We start from the raw sequence: 14,994 nt of genomic DNA on the forward strand, positions 1-14,994 counted from the left end.
TTTAGTCTCAACACTCTCCCCCCCCCCCCCCCCGTAATCCCAGCAATCCCTCCCTCCACTCTGGCCCATTGCCTTCCCCCTCGTTGTCAGCTTTACAACCGATATTTTTATTGATACGACTCGAGGCACGTGGAGGAGAAGATCGCGGGGTGTAGTTGTGGCTCGGAGAGTGAGAGAGGGTGCATAATTCTGCAGATTGCATCGACGGAGAGGCCGATTTGTGGTTTGGAGCTCCAAGGGTGGTGGCTGGTGAGTGTCGCGCACTATCTACTGATGTCGAGAATTGTTTTCTGCTTATGTGCAGTGGGTGGGTTTGAAATTGGTTGGGTTGGATGCGGATTGTGAAAGTGTTGACGATTTTGCTCGTACTAGATTGTTTGCTCTCCTGAATGACGTAGTGGGGAGGTTTTGTCTGCATGGGTGCTGATCTCGAAGACGTCGATGCACTGGTGTATATGTGGTGAACTCAAATTTGTGTTGTGTTGCCTATGAATGTCTTAAGTCAATAATTTCTGTTGCTCTCTCCAAAGAAGTACTTACGTACTCTCTGGTGATGGCTTGGGAGCGTAGTGCTTGGTCTCGGTGGGTCCGTGTAGAGCGAAGGAAGTGAGAATCGCTTACATCGGGTATTGGGATTAACGAATACGGAGATCGGATGGATCTCGCACTTGAAACACTGAATCCCTGTTTCTTAAAACCAATCGTTTTAATGGGATCATGAAATACACCAGAGTCCAGCAAATGTTTCTTTTTTGGGCGTCTTTCATATTGTACTAGTCAATTCCTGGCTGAGAAGCTGAGAATTTTAGAAAGTATGTACCGTGCACATCAAATACGCCACTTGCGTTGACTCGGCGTTTTACTGTACTTCTTCTTTTCTTTCTTCCTTTCTTTTGATTTTTTCTCCCTACTGTCTTTATTTCTTGCATTGTATCGTTTTTTCAAGTAATGTCGTCATTCGTTTACAAAATGTCTCAAAAGTACCTCTGTGTTCATTTGTTTTGTTGTGTAATTGCAGGTCTCGTCTGGAGTGAGGGCGACAGCGCAATAATTTGTAATCACCAGCACTGTTCATCTGTTTGAGAATACGGTCCTTCCTCGATTTCGCCCTTCAAATTCACTCGCTTTGAGGCGTCGTTCACAGCTGGGAGGCCCAGGCACCATGATGACGATGCGTACTCTACCAGGCCTGGCCTCTCCTAATCTCGAGCGCCTGTCTTGTCGGGGCAGCTCCTCAAGCTCAGCAATCGCTCGAAGTCAGTATGGAATCACTCGTTCACAATCTTCCAGGGTGCAAGCTGTGGCAAATACCACAACGCTGAAGACAACAATCAGTCTTAGCAAGTTGAGCTTCAACCCGTTCCTGGCTGGTGAGTCACTAGGTGTGAGCTCCTCTACAAAAGTGGGTCCAGCCATGAAGAGGGCACAGGTATACAGAATATCTGCTCAGGCCGCTGATGCGGGTGCTTCTGACGCATTTCCGGAAGGAACACCGGAGGTCGGCAATGTCGAGGTTGCGAAGCCCGTAATGGGGCGAGTGAAGATTGGAATCTACTTCGCCACTTGGTGGGCATTGAATGTGGTATTCAACATCTACAACAAGAAAGTGCTGAATGCGTTTCCATTCCCATGGTTGACATCCACTCTATCCCTTGCAGCCGGTTCAGCCATCATGCTTATTTCATGGGCACTGCGGATTGTGCCTGCACCAGACGTGGATGCTGACTTCTGGAAAGGCCTTGCTCCGGTACGTCACTGCCCTTTCTACGCGTCCAAGTAGTGCACACGGGCCAGTATGTCCAATCGATTTCGTCATGAAAGTGTAATTACAGAGAGGGTTTTGTAGTAGTCAATGTGCATTGGCACAGGTGTTACTCTTGCATGCACTGTGGCTGTAGGAATGAAGTATGTTGGTCGGCGTGTTTCTGGAGATGAACACTCGAGTATGATGCCAAATCTTCACCGCATAGCCTAAATTGTCCGAATTGTTTCCTACACTTGCATTCTACGCTTTGCACCAAGTTGTCGCAGCTATACGCGCTTGTTAATGAGATTGGAAGTTAAGTTGCTATCAGACGAATTGTGAGGCAGCTAGAGGTACAGGTCACTTAGGAAGGGGAATGCGGACTAGGTACATTCCTTTTTAGCTACACACAGGTTGTGCAGCCGTATCTTGTAGTCGCGCTACTCGGAAAGAGTGTTGATTTTGTGAACAAAAGCATCGGCAAACGTGTGTGCAGTGTTCGTTGGTGCTTGTGAGATCGAGCACTAGCAGTTTTATTGGGGGCTGTTCTAACCTTTTCATGGTTTGTGCAATTGAAGGTGGCATTGGCGCACACGATTGGGCACGTGGCAGCGACTGTGAGTATGTCGAAGGTTGCAGTGTCATTCACACACATCATCAAGAGCGCAGAACCCGCATTCAGCGTGGTCATTCAAAGATTGTTGCTGGGAGAGCACTTCCCAGTGCCAGTGTACCTGTCTTTGTTGCCTATCGTTGGTGGTTGTGGTTTGGCTGCTGCCACAGAGCTTAACTTCAACATGACAGGTATTGTACTGTTAGTATTGCGTTTGTTCAACAAGGTCGCGTGTTTATTCTGGATAATCTGAAAGGGATGCAGGTGTTTTTGGACCCAATAAGGAGTTGATGGTAAAGGGTGAATCATCTGATTACTTTGGTATGGCAGGATTTGTGGGAGCCATGATTTCGAACGTTGCGTTCGTCTTCCGTAACATCTTCTCGAAGAAGGGGATGACAACCGGCAAGAGCGTTGGTGGCATGAACTACTACGCATGCCTGAGCATGATGTCGCTTGTGTTGTTGACTCCTTTCGCGCTTGCCGTTGAAGGCCCCAAGGCCTGGCAGGCGGGATGGGAAGTTGCTAACTTGGCTATTGGACCACAGATTTTCTGGTAGTCGAATCTTCTTCCTAGTCTATGCCCCAGAACGTGTACCACGTAGTTGATGTTTCGAGTGTGGCCTTGTGCATGAGCTCTCACCAGGGAGGGAAGTGACCTGATGTACAGACATGCGAGTAGCATGGTTAGAGTGGAGGATTGAGGGAGATTTTGACCAACCCACACGGTGATGTGCAGGTGGGTGGTGGCGCAGAGTGTGTTTTACCACTTGTACAACCAGGTGTCGTACATGTCGTTGCACGAGATTTCGCCACTAACGTTCAGCATTGGTAACACCATGAAGCGGGTGACGGTTATCGTGTCATCCATCATCATTTTCCACACACAAGTGCGGCCAGTGAACGCTGTGGGTGCTGCCATTGCTATATTAGGAACCTTCTTGTATTCCCAGGTACTTTCTCCGGCACCCTCCTACTCACTGGTAAGGGAAGTTTGCTAGAAATTTGGCCTATGTGAGGATGTGGCTGTTTGAAAGCGAGATAACTTTTGATGGTTTTGCGTCGTTTGTAGACAGCGTTTAGCGCGCAACCCTTGTTTCTGAGGATTGTGTTTCGTATTGATGTGCAGGCAAATTCTAAGTAGTCGGAGCATTGCCGCGCCCAGAATTCGTTAACCTGTAGTCTAGGCTCGAGCGTGTGTGTCTAAACTGTAAAGAAGGTGTTGGATGTCAAATTCTTTTTTGCAATATCTGTATTTGGGGATTTGGTATGTAAGCTGAGATTCGAGTGCGGGTAACCGCTGATTTGATGAAGAGTATGTTCATTGTTTCCAGTGTCGCAAAGCACCACACTCTATCTCTATTGCGAACGGTTAGGATTCAGCAGCTGCGGTTTTTAACGTCTTGGCATTCGGATTTACATCACAATAGAGGCAACGACGTTGTGTAAACTATGTGAAGATCTTTAAGGCACTACAAGCTGCCTCATGATTTTCGTAAAATAACCCCATGAACCTTCATATTTGTTGTGGTTTCCTGCAATGGCAAGCTATCTGCTAGGGTTTCGATGGTAGTGTAGCAACTGCGCCATTGCCTACAGAGAACAGATTTCCTGTGGTCAAACTGATTGTTTGCAGTGCCCTAAAGACTTGTATGGATCTCTGAAATTGGACAACTTTACTCTTGTGTAGCGGGATTGTGACCCCTCTACTCCACGCTTAGTTTGAAGAACCCGGATCCTTTTCATCACCCAATTTGCTTTTAGCGAACTTTTGGGTGGACACATCGTTCTATTGCAGACACTCTTTTATGACGTGGACACCTTTGTGCCAATCACTCAACATATACTTTTCCAAAACAGTAATTGGTTTTTGATGTGGAATGAGCTATTACTATTATTTATTTAATTTATCCTTCTTTTTTCATGAATTGGACACTGATGAATAAGACAGTAAGCATACACAATCTTTTATGTTTATGTTACTCAAAACTAAATATGACAACAATTTGTGAGGACAAAAACAATGATATATGATTATACAGAATATATGTATACATTAAAAATCTATCAAAACGTGGCATTATAATAATGAAAATAACATTTATCATGATTTGTCATAATCCAAGATCAAAACTACTGATTTTTTAGCAATCGTGTGGATGCAAAGATGTGTAGTACAAGAAGATTCTACCTAACAATTTTCTTTTTTTCAAGTGGTAAATGCAATGATAAAAAATTTGTTTACATCTTTATTGACAAGAGCACTGGAGGAAATAAATTTATTTAATTATTATCTTAAACATCTATGCACAAGCTGCCGAAGAAAATTAAAATTAGAAAAATTTAGAACTAAAATATTACACATCTTTCTTCATTAGTAATCATGTTGATTTTTTTTTTTTTTTTTTTTTTTTTTTACAAATCCTTTTTGAAATAATTATAGATTATTACTTATTTAGAATAAAGAGAAAATTTTACTTTCTATTGTCAACAAAAAATTTACTATTAAAACTATGAAACTATATATTAATACTATTTTTTTGAAAAAATATTAATATATAATAAATATAAATAATCATAACAATTAGATCTTTTCATTCACATGGATTTAATATATATATATATATATATATATGCTACCTTATTGATGTGACCTAAGCTTTTAGGTTTTTTGAGTCTAGTTTAAATTGTGATCCATTCACAACATTCAATGTAAATGAATATTGAGGGCATTTTATATTTGATGCTCTAAGTTGCATGTGTACTAATTATTAGAGGGATAACATTGTAGACTCAAGGAATAATTCAAGCAACTACAATAGACTTTACAATAAAATCCTAGCTAATCTTTTCATATAAATCTTAGTTTCCAATCTATTGCAGCCAAACAGTCATCAATATTACAAAGATGTTCTTTTTCTATTATTCAAATTATCTGAAATACAGGAAATTTAAAGTAAATTAAATTAATATGTAAAAGGGTTACAAACTTTTATATCTTCCAAAGAGAAATCGACAAATTCTTTAAAAGCATGTTTATTTTCTAAACAAAAATAGATTAATTAATAAATGAAATATATAGTTTATGTTGTCAATCAATGCAATGTATGTCAAGTTGACTATATTGAGTTCAAGCTATAAGTTGTTATTTAAAAAATTTAACTATACTTGTGATAAAAAAAACATTCTCAAAAACATTAATGATCGTATCTCTAAAATGTTGTAAAACTTTAAAATAAGTTAAACAAGGTTTCTAATTTTTCAACACAAATGAAAGTAATTGTATTAATAAGAATAATGAAGATTGCACTTTTATCGTATGTATTAAAATTGGTTTTAAAAAAATTAAGAGAGCAGTTTCTGTGTTAACGAATCGTATATTGTGGGATTCTGAAAACACACATTCATTCGAATCTCTTTGAGGTAACTTTGATAAAACTCATCTTGCCTCGCACGGTTTATAAATAATGCTTGCAACTACACCATTTTGGTATTACTGACATGTTCTACTCTCATGCACCAAAGAATTTATCACGTATGAGGCGCTATGTTATAATAATCATATTAGCGTCTGCACACTACGTTTTCTGGTGTTATTCACTCAACAAGCTCCTTCAGTATTCCTGATCAATAAACTGAGCAATTCGACGTGGTGGAACGTACGGAATGAACTTAAATGATCGAATTGTTAGAAAAAAAAAAAAAAAAAAAAATTTGTTACATCTCTACAACTGATCAACCAAATGGTTCAGATCAATCCTACTTGAGTCACTCGTGACAAGAGAGTGTGCACGGTAGCTTTAGCTACACTATTCCTCGAAGTCTGAAATGCCAGGAATATACAATAAGCTTACGTCGAAGATGACTGGGCTACTGGGTGGTACTCTTGGTCTACCCGCTGCAGCACCGAGTCCCTTCGGAAACGCCAACTGTCACAAGCAACACACGAATCTGCCATCACTCGAGGATGCATAACAGAACCGTTCGCCAGAATTAAAGGCAACTTCTACAAGCATATAATATATCAAGGGACATGTGTGAGTAGCCTCTGGATATGGAAGCAGTTATAAGGAAAGTGCGTACCTCGCCAGGGATATATAATCGGCGCTTGCCTCCAACTTTCATGGTTAAGATTCCCTCGTCCAAGCCCTTGACGACCTGTGTAAACGATCATTCATGGTAGATAGAGAATTGGTTAATGCAGGACGTGACCATCGCCTTCCCTTGTGAAGGGAATTGCTAACTAGGATAGACCATGATGCAGATTGAAATTGCAGTTCTAGGTAGAGCGAAGACTCACCTGACCAGCACCTACTCGAAAGATATATGGCACTCCTTTCTCGAGAGAACTGGTACAAAACCACCATTGTAAGATGAGTCCTGTTACTATTGGCATGGAAGCGAAGGTCCCATTCCTTACAAGAATCTGTCCTAGATATTTTCGATCCGTTATTCGTAATCCAATCCGAAATCTAAGAAAACTACATTTAACATTGCGTTCGTGGACGATTGAATGAATGAGGGCATACTGACGCGAAAAGGCCGAAAACTACCTGTCAAAAATCTTGCCATTGGGTATCATAGCCACGTAGTTTGCTGCGACCTGATTCAGTAGAGGTTTCCAAATTAGAGGCCGTAGGTTGGATAGCTAATAAGGTTTAACTGCACCATTGACCAAGTTTCAGGGAGTACACAGAAAGTGGAGTGCGGTAAAATAACCTGGAATCCAACAGGCGGACTGTCCCCAGTTCCAACGACAATGTCTTTGTACTGAAGACCTGACGGTGTTGTCTCCATTGGGATCTGCCATAGTTATCGTAAGCCCATAGAGGATTTCTCAGTCGACAGCATATCGGCATATAATTAAGATTTCAAGCAAGTAGTATAATCAGGATTTCTTGTCATCCATTGAGTGATGTTGCAAAAAAGTCTACGGAAAATGCAGACCACAATGCTGTTCAACTTACACTGTCAAGCTCCTTCTCACAAGTATCGTCACAGATCTTGGGAGCAGGAGGACCAGGAGGCAAACCAGCAGCATCTGCAATTCCACTGGGCAGCCAAGAGAGAGCCGTCCCCAAGGCTATGGTTGCCAGAGCTTCTCTACGCGGCATTTCAGCCTGCATCTTCTCTCCTTTCTTGCTCATAGAACATCTTACGAGTGATGCTTGTCTGGGTGTTGACACCATCTTGGCCGCTGGAAATGTCCAGATAGCTGCTCCTGTGCACAGATGCGACGCACGAGTCAGTGACAACATTGAGTTGAAAGTCAAATGATCACCTTCTCAATAACTTGAAGGCTTCAGTGGACACTGCTGTGTTGAAGTCTTCAAAGCACATTTTCCCCAGAAGTTTAACAAATAAGAGCGCGTAAAGAAGAGCCAATCCCTTCTGCGATTGTGTGATCAGCCATACCCTATTGCTATAATTCTTCGAACCCAAAGTTAATACTGCCATCATGCTTCATTCATCATTTCTGAGCTACGAAATAGTATCGCCGAAGACTAGACCGATGCAATTCAACGCGAACCTTGCAAGAAACCGACGCAATTACCCAAAACAACCCGGATACAACATCCACACAAACGATGCAGACAACTTTTACATCAAACAATCACTGAATTCACCAAATCAAAATTAAAAAATTAAAAAGAAATTAAAAATCCAAAATCAATCACAAGAATGCAGGTATGCCCACGAATGGAGTCAGTCCCGCCCAAGCTACAAATTTGGAGCAACAAGGGGAGGGACCCAAACACTGGAGTCGGGAAAGCCAAGGCATTACCGGCGGTGGAGTGCAGGCAGGACTGCGCCATGGTCACCCTCCAATTCGAATGCAACAGCAACGAGGTGAGCAAATGGGTGGGAGCGTGGGGGTGAGGGAGGGAGAGTGAGTGAGTGAGTGAGTGAGTGATGGGGGGGGGGGGTGGGGGGGTGACGTCGCTGCTGTTGCAAGGGGAGGGAAAGTGGAAGGGAAGGGAAGGGAAGGAGGCAAATACGAGGGGGAGAGGGGCGGAGCAATGGCCGTGGCGCTGGCGCTACCTTATCCTACTCGATGCTCTTTTCAAGACCCGAGCTGGAGCGCGCTTCCAATCCTGGGCACCACACCTGCGCCACCCCGCCTTGGCCTCCGCCTTTTTATCCTCCAACTTCCCCGCTAAATTCCCCCCCTCGTCACTTCCCCCGCTAAATCCCCCCCCTAGTCACTTCCCCCGCTAAATCCCCCCCCCCCTCGTCACTTCCCCCGCTAAATCCCCCCCCTCGTCACTTCCCCCGCTAAATCCCCCCCCTCGTCACTTCCCCCGCTAAATCCCCCCCCCCTCGTCACTTCCCCCGCTAAATCCCCCCCTCGTCACTTCCCCCGCTAAATTCCTCGGTTAGTTGGAGCTGGAAGTTGTCTTTCATATGAAACTGAACTCTTTGGTGAGTGGATTTTATTAATTATTATTATTTTTTAATTATTATTTTTGATACCGTTGATTTAATAAAATATGTATTGGTTTTGCTTCAAGAATGAAGTGACAAAGTTGTGAAATTTTATTTGGAATAATATGATGTATTCATATATGTTCCGTTGTTTTAACAAAATATTGAGAGATTCTATGCAATTCAATGCTTTGAGCTTCATCCTAAAAACAAATATAAAATTAGAATGTATTACTTTGTTTTAAAATTTTAAAGATGAAATATTTTGCATGATTATTTATTTCAAAATATTATTTTTAATAACAAAAATATGCTTCTAATAGGGTATAGATAAGATATTTGTATAGAGATAGATAGTTAGAACCATGGAAGTTTCTAGAATTGGGATTAGATTAGTGGACCAAGTAGGACTCATTATGAAACATTCTACAAAGAATTTAAGGAGGTTATCTAGATGGGATCTATCATAGAACTTTCTAAAAAAGACCTAAGGTAGTTATTTAGGTGGGATCCACCATGAAATCTTCTAAAAAGAGTTTAAGAAAGTAATCTAAGTAGAATCTACCACCTAAGAATATTTTAGAAAATCTAAGGTAGTAAAACAAAGTATAAATAGGACTAGCAAGGGCCTTTTGGAGCATCTAGTTAGGTATGGCTTTAGATCCTTTCTCTTATTAAAATTTGATTTTGCATCTTTTTGTTTAGTTTTGTTCAGTTCTATTCTATTCTATTTCAATTTACTCAATTTTGTCTTTCGTGTCTTATTTTGTTTAGTTCTATTCAGTCTTATTTTGGTCTATTTTGTCATACTTTGTGATAAAATTTTATATTATTGTAGATTAGAAGGATCTTGAGTCTTTGAGATAAACAAGTCTTATTTCATTGGTATTAGAGTGAATGTTAGACTATTTATTTTTAGTAATATGTCAATAGTAATCATCTGATCTAAAGTCAATTGTTGTGGTCACATTGGGTATCGTATTGAAGCTACTACAAGCTACTCTTAAAAAATTAAATGAGAGGTGAGAAGGCATTACAATAGTAGAATCTAGCAAAGAAATTATAATATAGGAGATTTGGTGGAGCAATCCTACATAGAGGCTCAAATACAATACCTCTTAGGTCAGATAGCTACTTTGCAAGGACAAATAGAAGCTTGAAGGACAAGATAATCAATATCTGCTAAGCTAAAATTGAGTAAGCTTAGCACATACTCTGGAACTTTAAGATAAGAAGATGTATGTCAATGACTCTTCAACATGCGACAATTCTTCTAACTATCTTGGATAAATACTAATAAAGAAATTATATATGTAACCAGTTATTTGAAAGGTGCGACATCCATTTGGTAGCAACATCAAGTTCAAAGTAATAGATCTCAGGATAGATTTTGTAATTGATAAGAGTTTGAGATCGACTTTAAGAATCAATTTTGGCCCATCAATACAAAAAAGATAGCATGCGATCACTTGACAAAGCTTATATAATCTAGGTCAATGCAAGATTATATCTTCCAATTCAAGTTTTTATATCTTGAAATTGATAATATTTCAAAGACAGAAATGATGGATCGATTCCTATGAGGTTTGAAACTAGGAGTCCAGCGAGAAGTGGTGCTAAAGAATCACAAACATTTGAAGAGACAATTTGAATTGCAAAAAAGTCAAAGCTATAGATTTTAGAAATCGTGGAGCAAGACCTATAGCAGAAAGTGCTATGTCGCTATCTAATACTATGACACAACAACCAATGCCAATAGAAAATGATGTCCTACAAAGATCATTGGTACCACAAAGACAACAAATATTAATGCAAAAGGAACTATGTTTTTATTATTGGGAACCAAACCATCAGATCGGAGGTTGTTCAAAACGTCAAAATTCAAGCATTAATAAGTCAAGGCAGGTTCACAGTTTTGTAATTCACCAAGTTGATAATGAGATAGAGCAGGAAAACAAGGCTTCTTAGTAAAGGCACCAAGAGTAGTATTGGAAATAGCTACTATCTCTTAAAGACAAATGGCATAGCTTTGGACTGTTGAAGTAAATAAGTAAAAATAAAATAAGTTACATAATTAAAAATATTATCATAGGTAAATTATTAATGGTCAAAGGATTGACTCTTGGTGTATGGAAAAGACATCCTATGGATATAGGACGAGGTCAAAGATCAAGAGTTAAAGTCAAGAGGATAAAATATGAACTCGGGAATATCCCAAGTCTAAGTAAGAGTAATTAATATTTGGTATAGGATACCCTTGTGGTTAGTAAGATATCAAAGAATCTAAGGAACATAGGATATCTTCAAAGTATGTTAGATGCCAAAGGATCCTAGGACCTAAGATCATGTGTGTAAAAGTCAAAGAGTGAAAGTTGTCTTGTAGGGCAGCAACCACAACCTATAAATATTAGATGTTGGAAGTGAGAGAAATCTTACTCCATACTTTCTTTGTATGCAACATTGTTGATGCTATATGTTGTGACTTCAAAGTTCTATTTCTTCAACATGGACAACTATAAAAAGAATTGATAGGTGCATCTAATGGGACTAACTATTAAGAAGACAACCATGTTGATTGTTTATAGATTGTGGCTCTATAGAAAATTACATCTCAACTAAAATTACCAACCAGCTTAGAATTAAAAGTAAGGCAATGAAAGGAAGAAGTATATATCTTGCAGATGACCAAGAGAATGTATTGAATGAGACATGTGAAGAAAAAACCTTGAGATTTATAGACGCCTACATCTTAAGAAAGAAATTCAAGGTGACAAGGCTAAGGTATGATATTATCCTTGGTATGCCATGGTTAGAAATGGAGAATAAAGAAGTTGATTGGGGAGCAAGGACTATCTCTTTTAAAGATAGAGGAGATAGGATGACTCTTTGTACCTCCGCATCAAGTGAAGAGGAAAGACAATGTATAAGCAAAGACCTACTTGTAGGATCAACTTTTATAAAGAAGCAAATACATCATGAGTAATTGGTATATATGGTGGTTTCAAATCTTGTTTCAATAATATATAAATATTATTGAAACAATATTTTGGATTGTAAATCAAACTTCAAGATAAGTTCAAATGCTTCCACAATTAGATGTTAGGTACATTCCTAAGTTAGTTTTCACATAAAATAATGTATATATATATATATATATATATATATATATATATATATAATATAATATAAACCATTAGTAATTTTTTTGATTTAAATAGAATTGATTTTGGTTCTATAACAAGATGAGTGTAATATCAATTGGTTTAGAAGTAGACATATCTATTAATAAATTATATTGAATAATTAGATTTAAAAAATAAGTTTATCAAACATACCTAATATTATTGTATCATGATATTATTTGTATTGGATGTAAAATAAAAGATTGATTGAAGCAAAATATGATTTAGATAACTTATCATTAGTTTAATTTGTAGAACATAGGAAGCTACACAAGATGTCTTGAAAAAGACTAATTATCACACTATATATAAATTCTAATAATTTTATAAAAAGAAATATTAAATTTAAATACCATAATTAGTATAATCTTCAAATTTATTACTAAAGACATCATACATTTATAATAATCATAAATAGATTTTATTGTAATTTGGTATAAGTAATAAAACTAAATATACACTTGGTTATCATTATAAATATCTTAGTGGCAAAGTTTAAAGTAATAAACATGTTTTTGAATGAGTAAGTTGAATTTATTGAAACATGATGCCATATATACAGCAATTCTAAGGTTCTATTACAAATCAAAAAGCAAGACTAGAGATAAGTCTGTAGTAGGATTTTTTTGGCATTAATTTAAAGTAATATGGATGAAAATTGAGTTTTTGAGAGCTTTTGAAATATAAAATATTTTCAGTGATTTTGGATTTTGAAATAATAAAAATAAACTTACATATTTTTTGGAATTTGTGAATATTGTAATAGATATACAAGTAAATATTTGTGAGTTTATAATTATGCTTCTCTTAAATATTTTTTATAAATTTGATGTCAATTAAAAAATTAAATTGAAGAATATTGTCACAAATATACTATATAGAAGATCAAACAAGAAGTTAAATAGAAGAGTTTCAACAAGAAATCTAAGAAGAATTTGATTAAATCAGATGAGTACAAGATTAATACTAAGAGAGGTGAGCTAGAACTCCAAGAGATATGTTGGTAAGAAGTTTTCATATTGCTTGAAGGCAAAGCAATCTTAGAAAAATACTTGAGAAGTTTTGATGTTGTTTGAAGATAAAACAATCTTAAAAAGCTTCTTGAAAAGTTTCCATATTGCATGAAGACAAAACTTCTAGAAAATTTATTTAATTTTTTGAAAATATTCTTTGAATCTTCTTAAATATTTTAAGAATATTGTAGAATATTTTAGAATTTTCTAAAAATATTCTTATTGGATGAATGAATTTTTTTATGATCTTGAAAATTTTGCTAATTTGATTAAAGTTTGATTTTTTGAAAACATTAGAATTCTGAATTTTTATAATTTTACTAATTTGAAGAGCAATTAAATTATTTAATTGAAAGAAATTACTGCTAAAAGATCAACATTTATATTAAAAAAAGAGGACAACCAACATCTAAGACTATTAGAAATCTTTTTTTCAATTGATAAAGTTGATTTTTTTCAAAATTTGTATACTTGATTTTTGCTTAAAGATTGAATTAAAAAATTATTTTTAATCAAAATAAATATTTTAATTAATTTTTATTAGGATTTAAAACTAATATAAGAAATTGATTAAAATTTACTTAAGATTTTTTTAGGATTTCATTAGAATTTGATTAGGATTTATTTAATATTTATTTAGATTAATTTTAGTATTTTAAAATATTTTTTTATAATATTTTTTGAAGTTTATTTATAATTTTTTATAATTTCTTTATGATTTTTTTATTTTTTTTGAATTTCTTTAAAAATAATTAAGAATTGATTAACTTTTCTAAAATTTAATTGGAATTGTTTTAGAATTTTATTAAAATTTTTAAGACCTTTTTTTTCCAATTTCTAATTTACCTTCCATAATCAAGTGTTTGGTGCATTCTTAAGTAAGAGAACAAATTATACAACATAAATAATAAATCTAACATAAAAGATTGATATAAAAGGTCTTTAATTTTATTTTTTTTAATTTTAATTTAATGAAGAAAGAAAACAAGAAGGTTGAAGATAGAGCTTTAAAGAAAGCATTGAATAGATCTTTAAGTAGAGCTTTTAATGAGGTTTCAATCAAAAGATAAGATATGTATATGAATCCAATTATTGCAAGTATGTTTCAAGCTTTAATATTATTTATGCAAAAACAAAATAATGATTTTAATGAAGCTTTGGCAACCAAAATATTTTAAGAATTGTTAAAAAAATTGACCAATTTGATGAAAGAAATGTTTTAAAGTATTTAAGGTATTATGTGCAAGAAAAAGAATTAAAATTTTGAAAAAAAGATGATTGAGCTATTTGAGCTTGGTGCAATAGTAGAGATATAAAAACATATTTAATTAATTATGGATAAATTTAGAAGTTAATAGAATATATTTTTATATGCATTAAAGAACAAATATTTCTTAAAAGAAATTAATTGTATTACTAATAAATTATTTTTAGAATAGATTAAGCCTAATCTTTTTATTAAAATATATTAATTGTATTACTTATTATTAAAAGATATTAATTATATTACTTAGAATTTATAAGCAATAGAATTATTAAAGTAGTTTAGAAGACAATATTTTTAATAATCAAAGATTGAAAAGTTTACATTAGAGCCAAATAAGGTTGAATTATTTTTTGAGCTATTAATAGATAGTCAAAAGAAAAATTAGAGGTTCTTCTTAAAGACAAAGAAGAAAATAAAGGATTAACAATAAAATATAAGGATGTTGAAGTTGTAGAATTACTTACAAAACAAGAAAAGAAGAAGGATAAGATTGATATTTTAAAAATAATAAAAACATCCAAAATTAAAATACAATCAATAATCAACAATACATATTGTCTAACTTCTAGTATCTATATGAAATAAAGAAGATACATGAATTGAAAAAATTATGCTTAGAATGCAAGATCTTTAAATTAAATCTATAAGACTTATAAAAAAGACTTCTATAAACAACTTAGAGGATATTTTTTAAAAATGATATATACAAAGATATATTTGATGTGATAATATTTTTTATTCTTGAAAGG

General features: G+C 35.6%; 2 protein-coding genes across 2 annotated transcripts; one reads left to right on the plus strand and one right to left on the minus strand.

Moving 5' to 3' along the window:
• Positions 1-196: 196 nt before the first annotated feature.
• Positions 197-3,670, plus strand: LOC112281503 (glucose-6-phosphate/phosphate translocator 1, chloroplastic). Its single transcript, XM_024518102.3, has 6 exons — positions 197-249; positions 1,019-1,747; positions 2,323-2,548; positions 2,688-2,913; positions 3,097-3,310; positions 3,487-3,670. The coding sequence occupies exons 2-6, from the start codon at positions 1,163-1,165 to the stop codon at positions 3,499-3,501; spliced, it is 1,266 nt and encodes a 421-aa protein (XP_024373870.1). The 5' UTR covers positions 197-249; positions 1,019-1,162; the 3' UTR covers positions 3,502-3,670.
• Positions 3,671-5,785: 2,115 nt separating this feature from the next.
• Positions 5,786-8,314, minus strand: LOC112280945 (peptidyl-prolyl cis-trans isomerase FKBP16-3, chloroplastic). The gene is made up of 7 exons (XM_024516912.3): positions 8,143-8,314; positions 7,325-7,578; positions 7,077-7,160; positions 6,911-6,960; positions 6,658-6,706; positions 6,441-6,515; positions 5,786-6,286 (listed from the first exon to the last, which is right to left on the minus strand). The coding sequence occupies exons 1-7, from the start codon at positions 8,171-8,173 to the stop codon at positions 6,167-6,169; spliced, it is 663 nt and encodes a 220-aa protein (XP_024372680.1). The 5' UTR covers positions 8,174-8,314; the 3' UTR covers positions 5,786-6,166.
• Positions 8,315-14,994: the final 6,680 nt, after the last annotated feature.

The sequence above is a fragment of the Physcomitrium patens genome, chromosome 4 (genome assembly GCF_059467195.1).
Source record: "Physcomitrium patens ecotype Gransden chromosome 4, ASM5946719v1, whole genome shotgun sequence".
Taxonomy (NCBI): Eukaryota; Viridiplantae; Streptophyta; class Bryopsida; order Funariales; family Funariaceae; genus Physcomitrium; species Physcomitrium patens.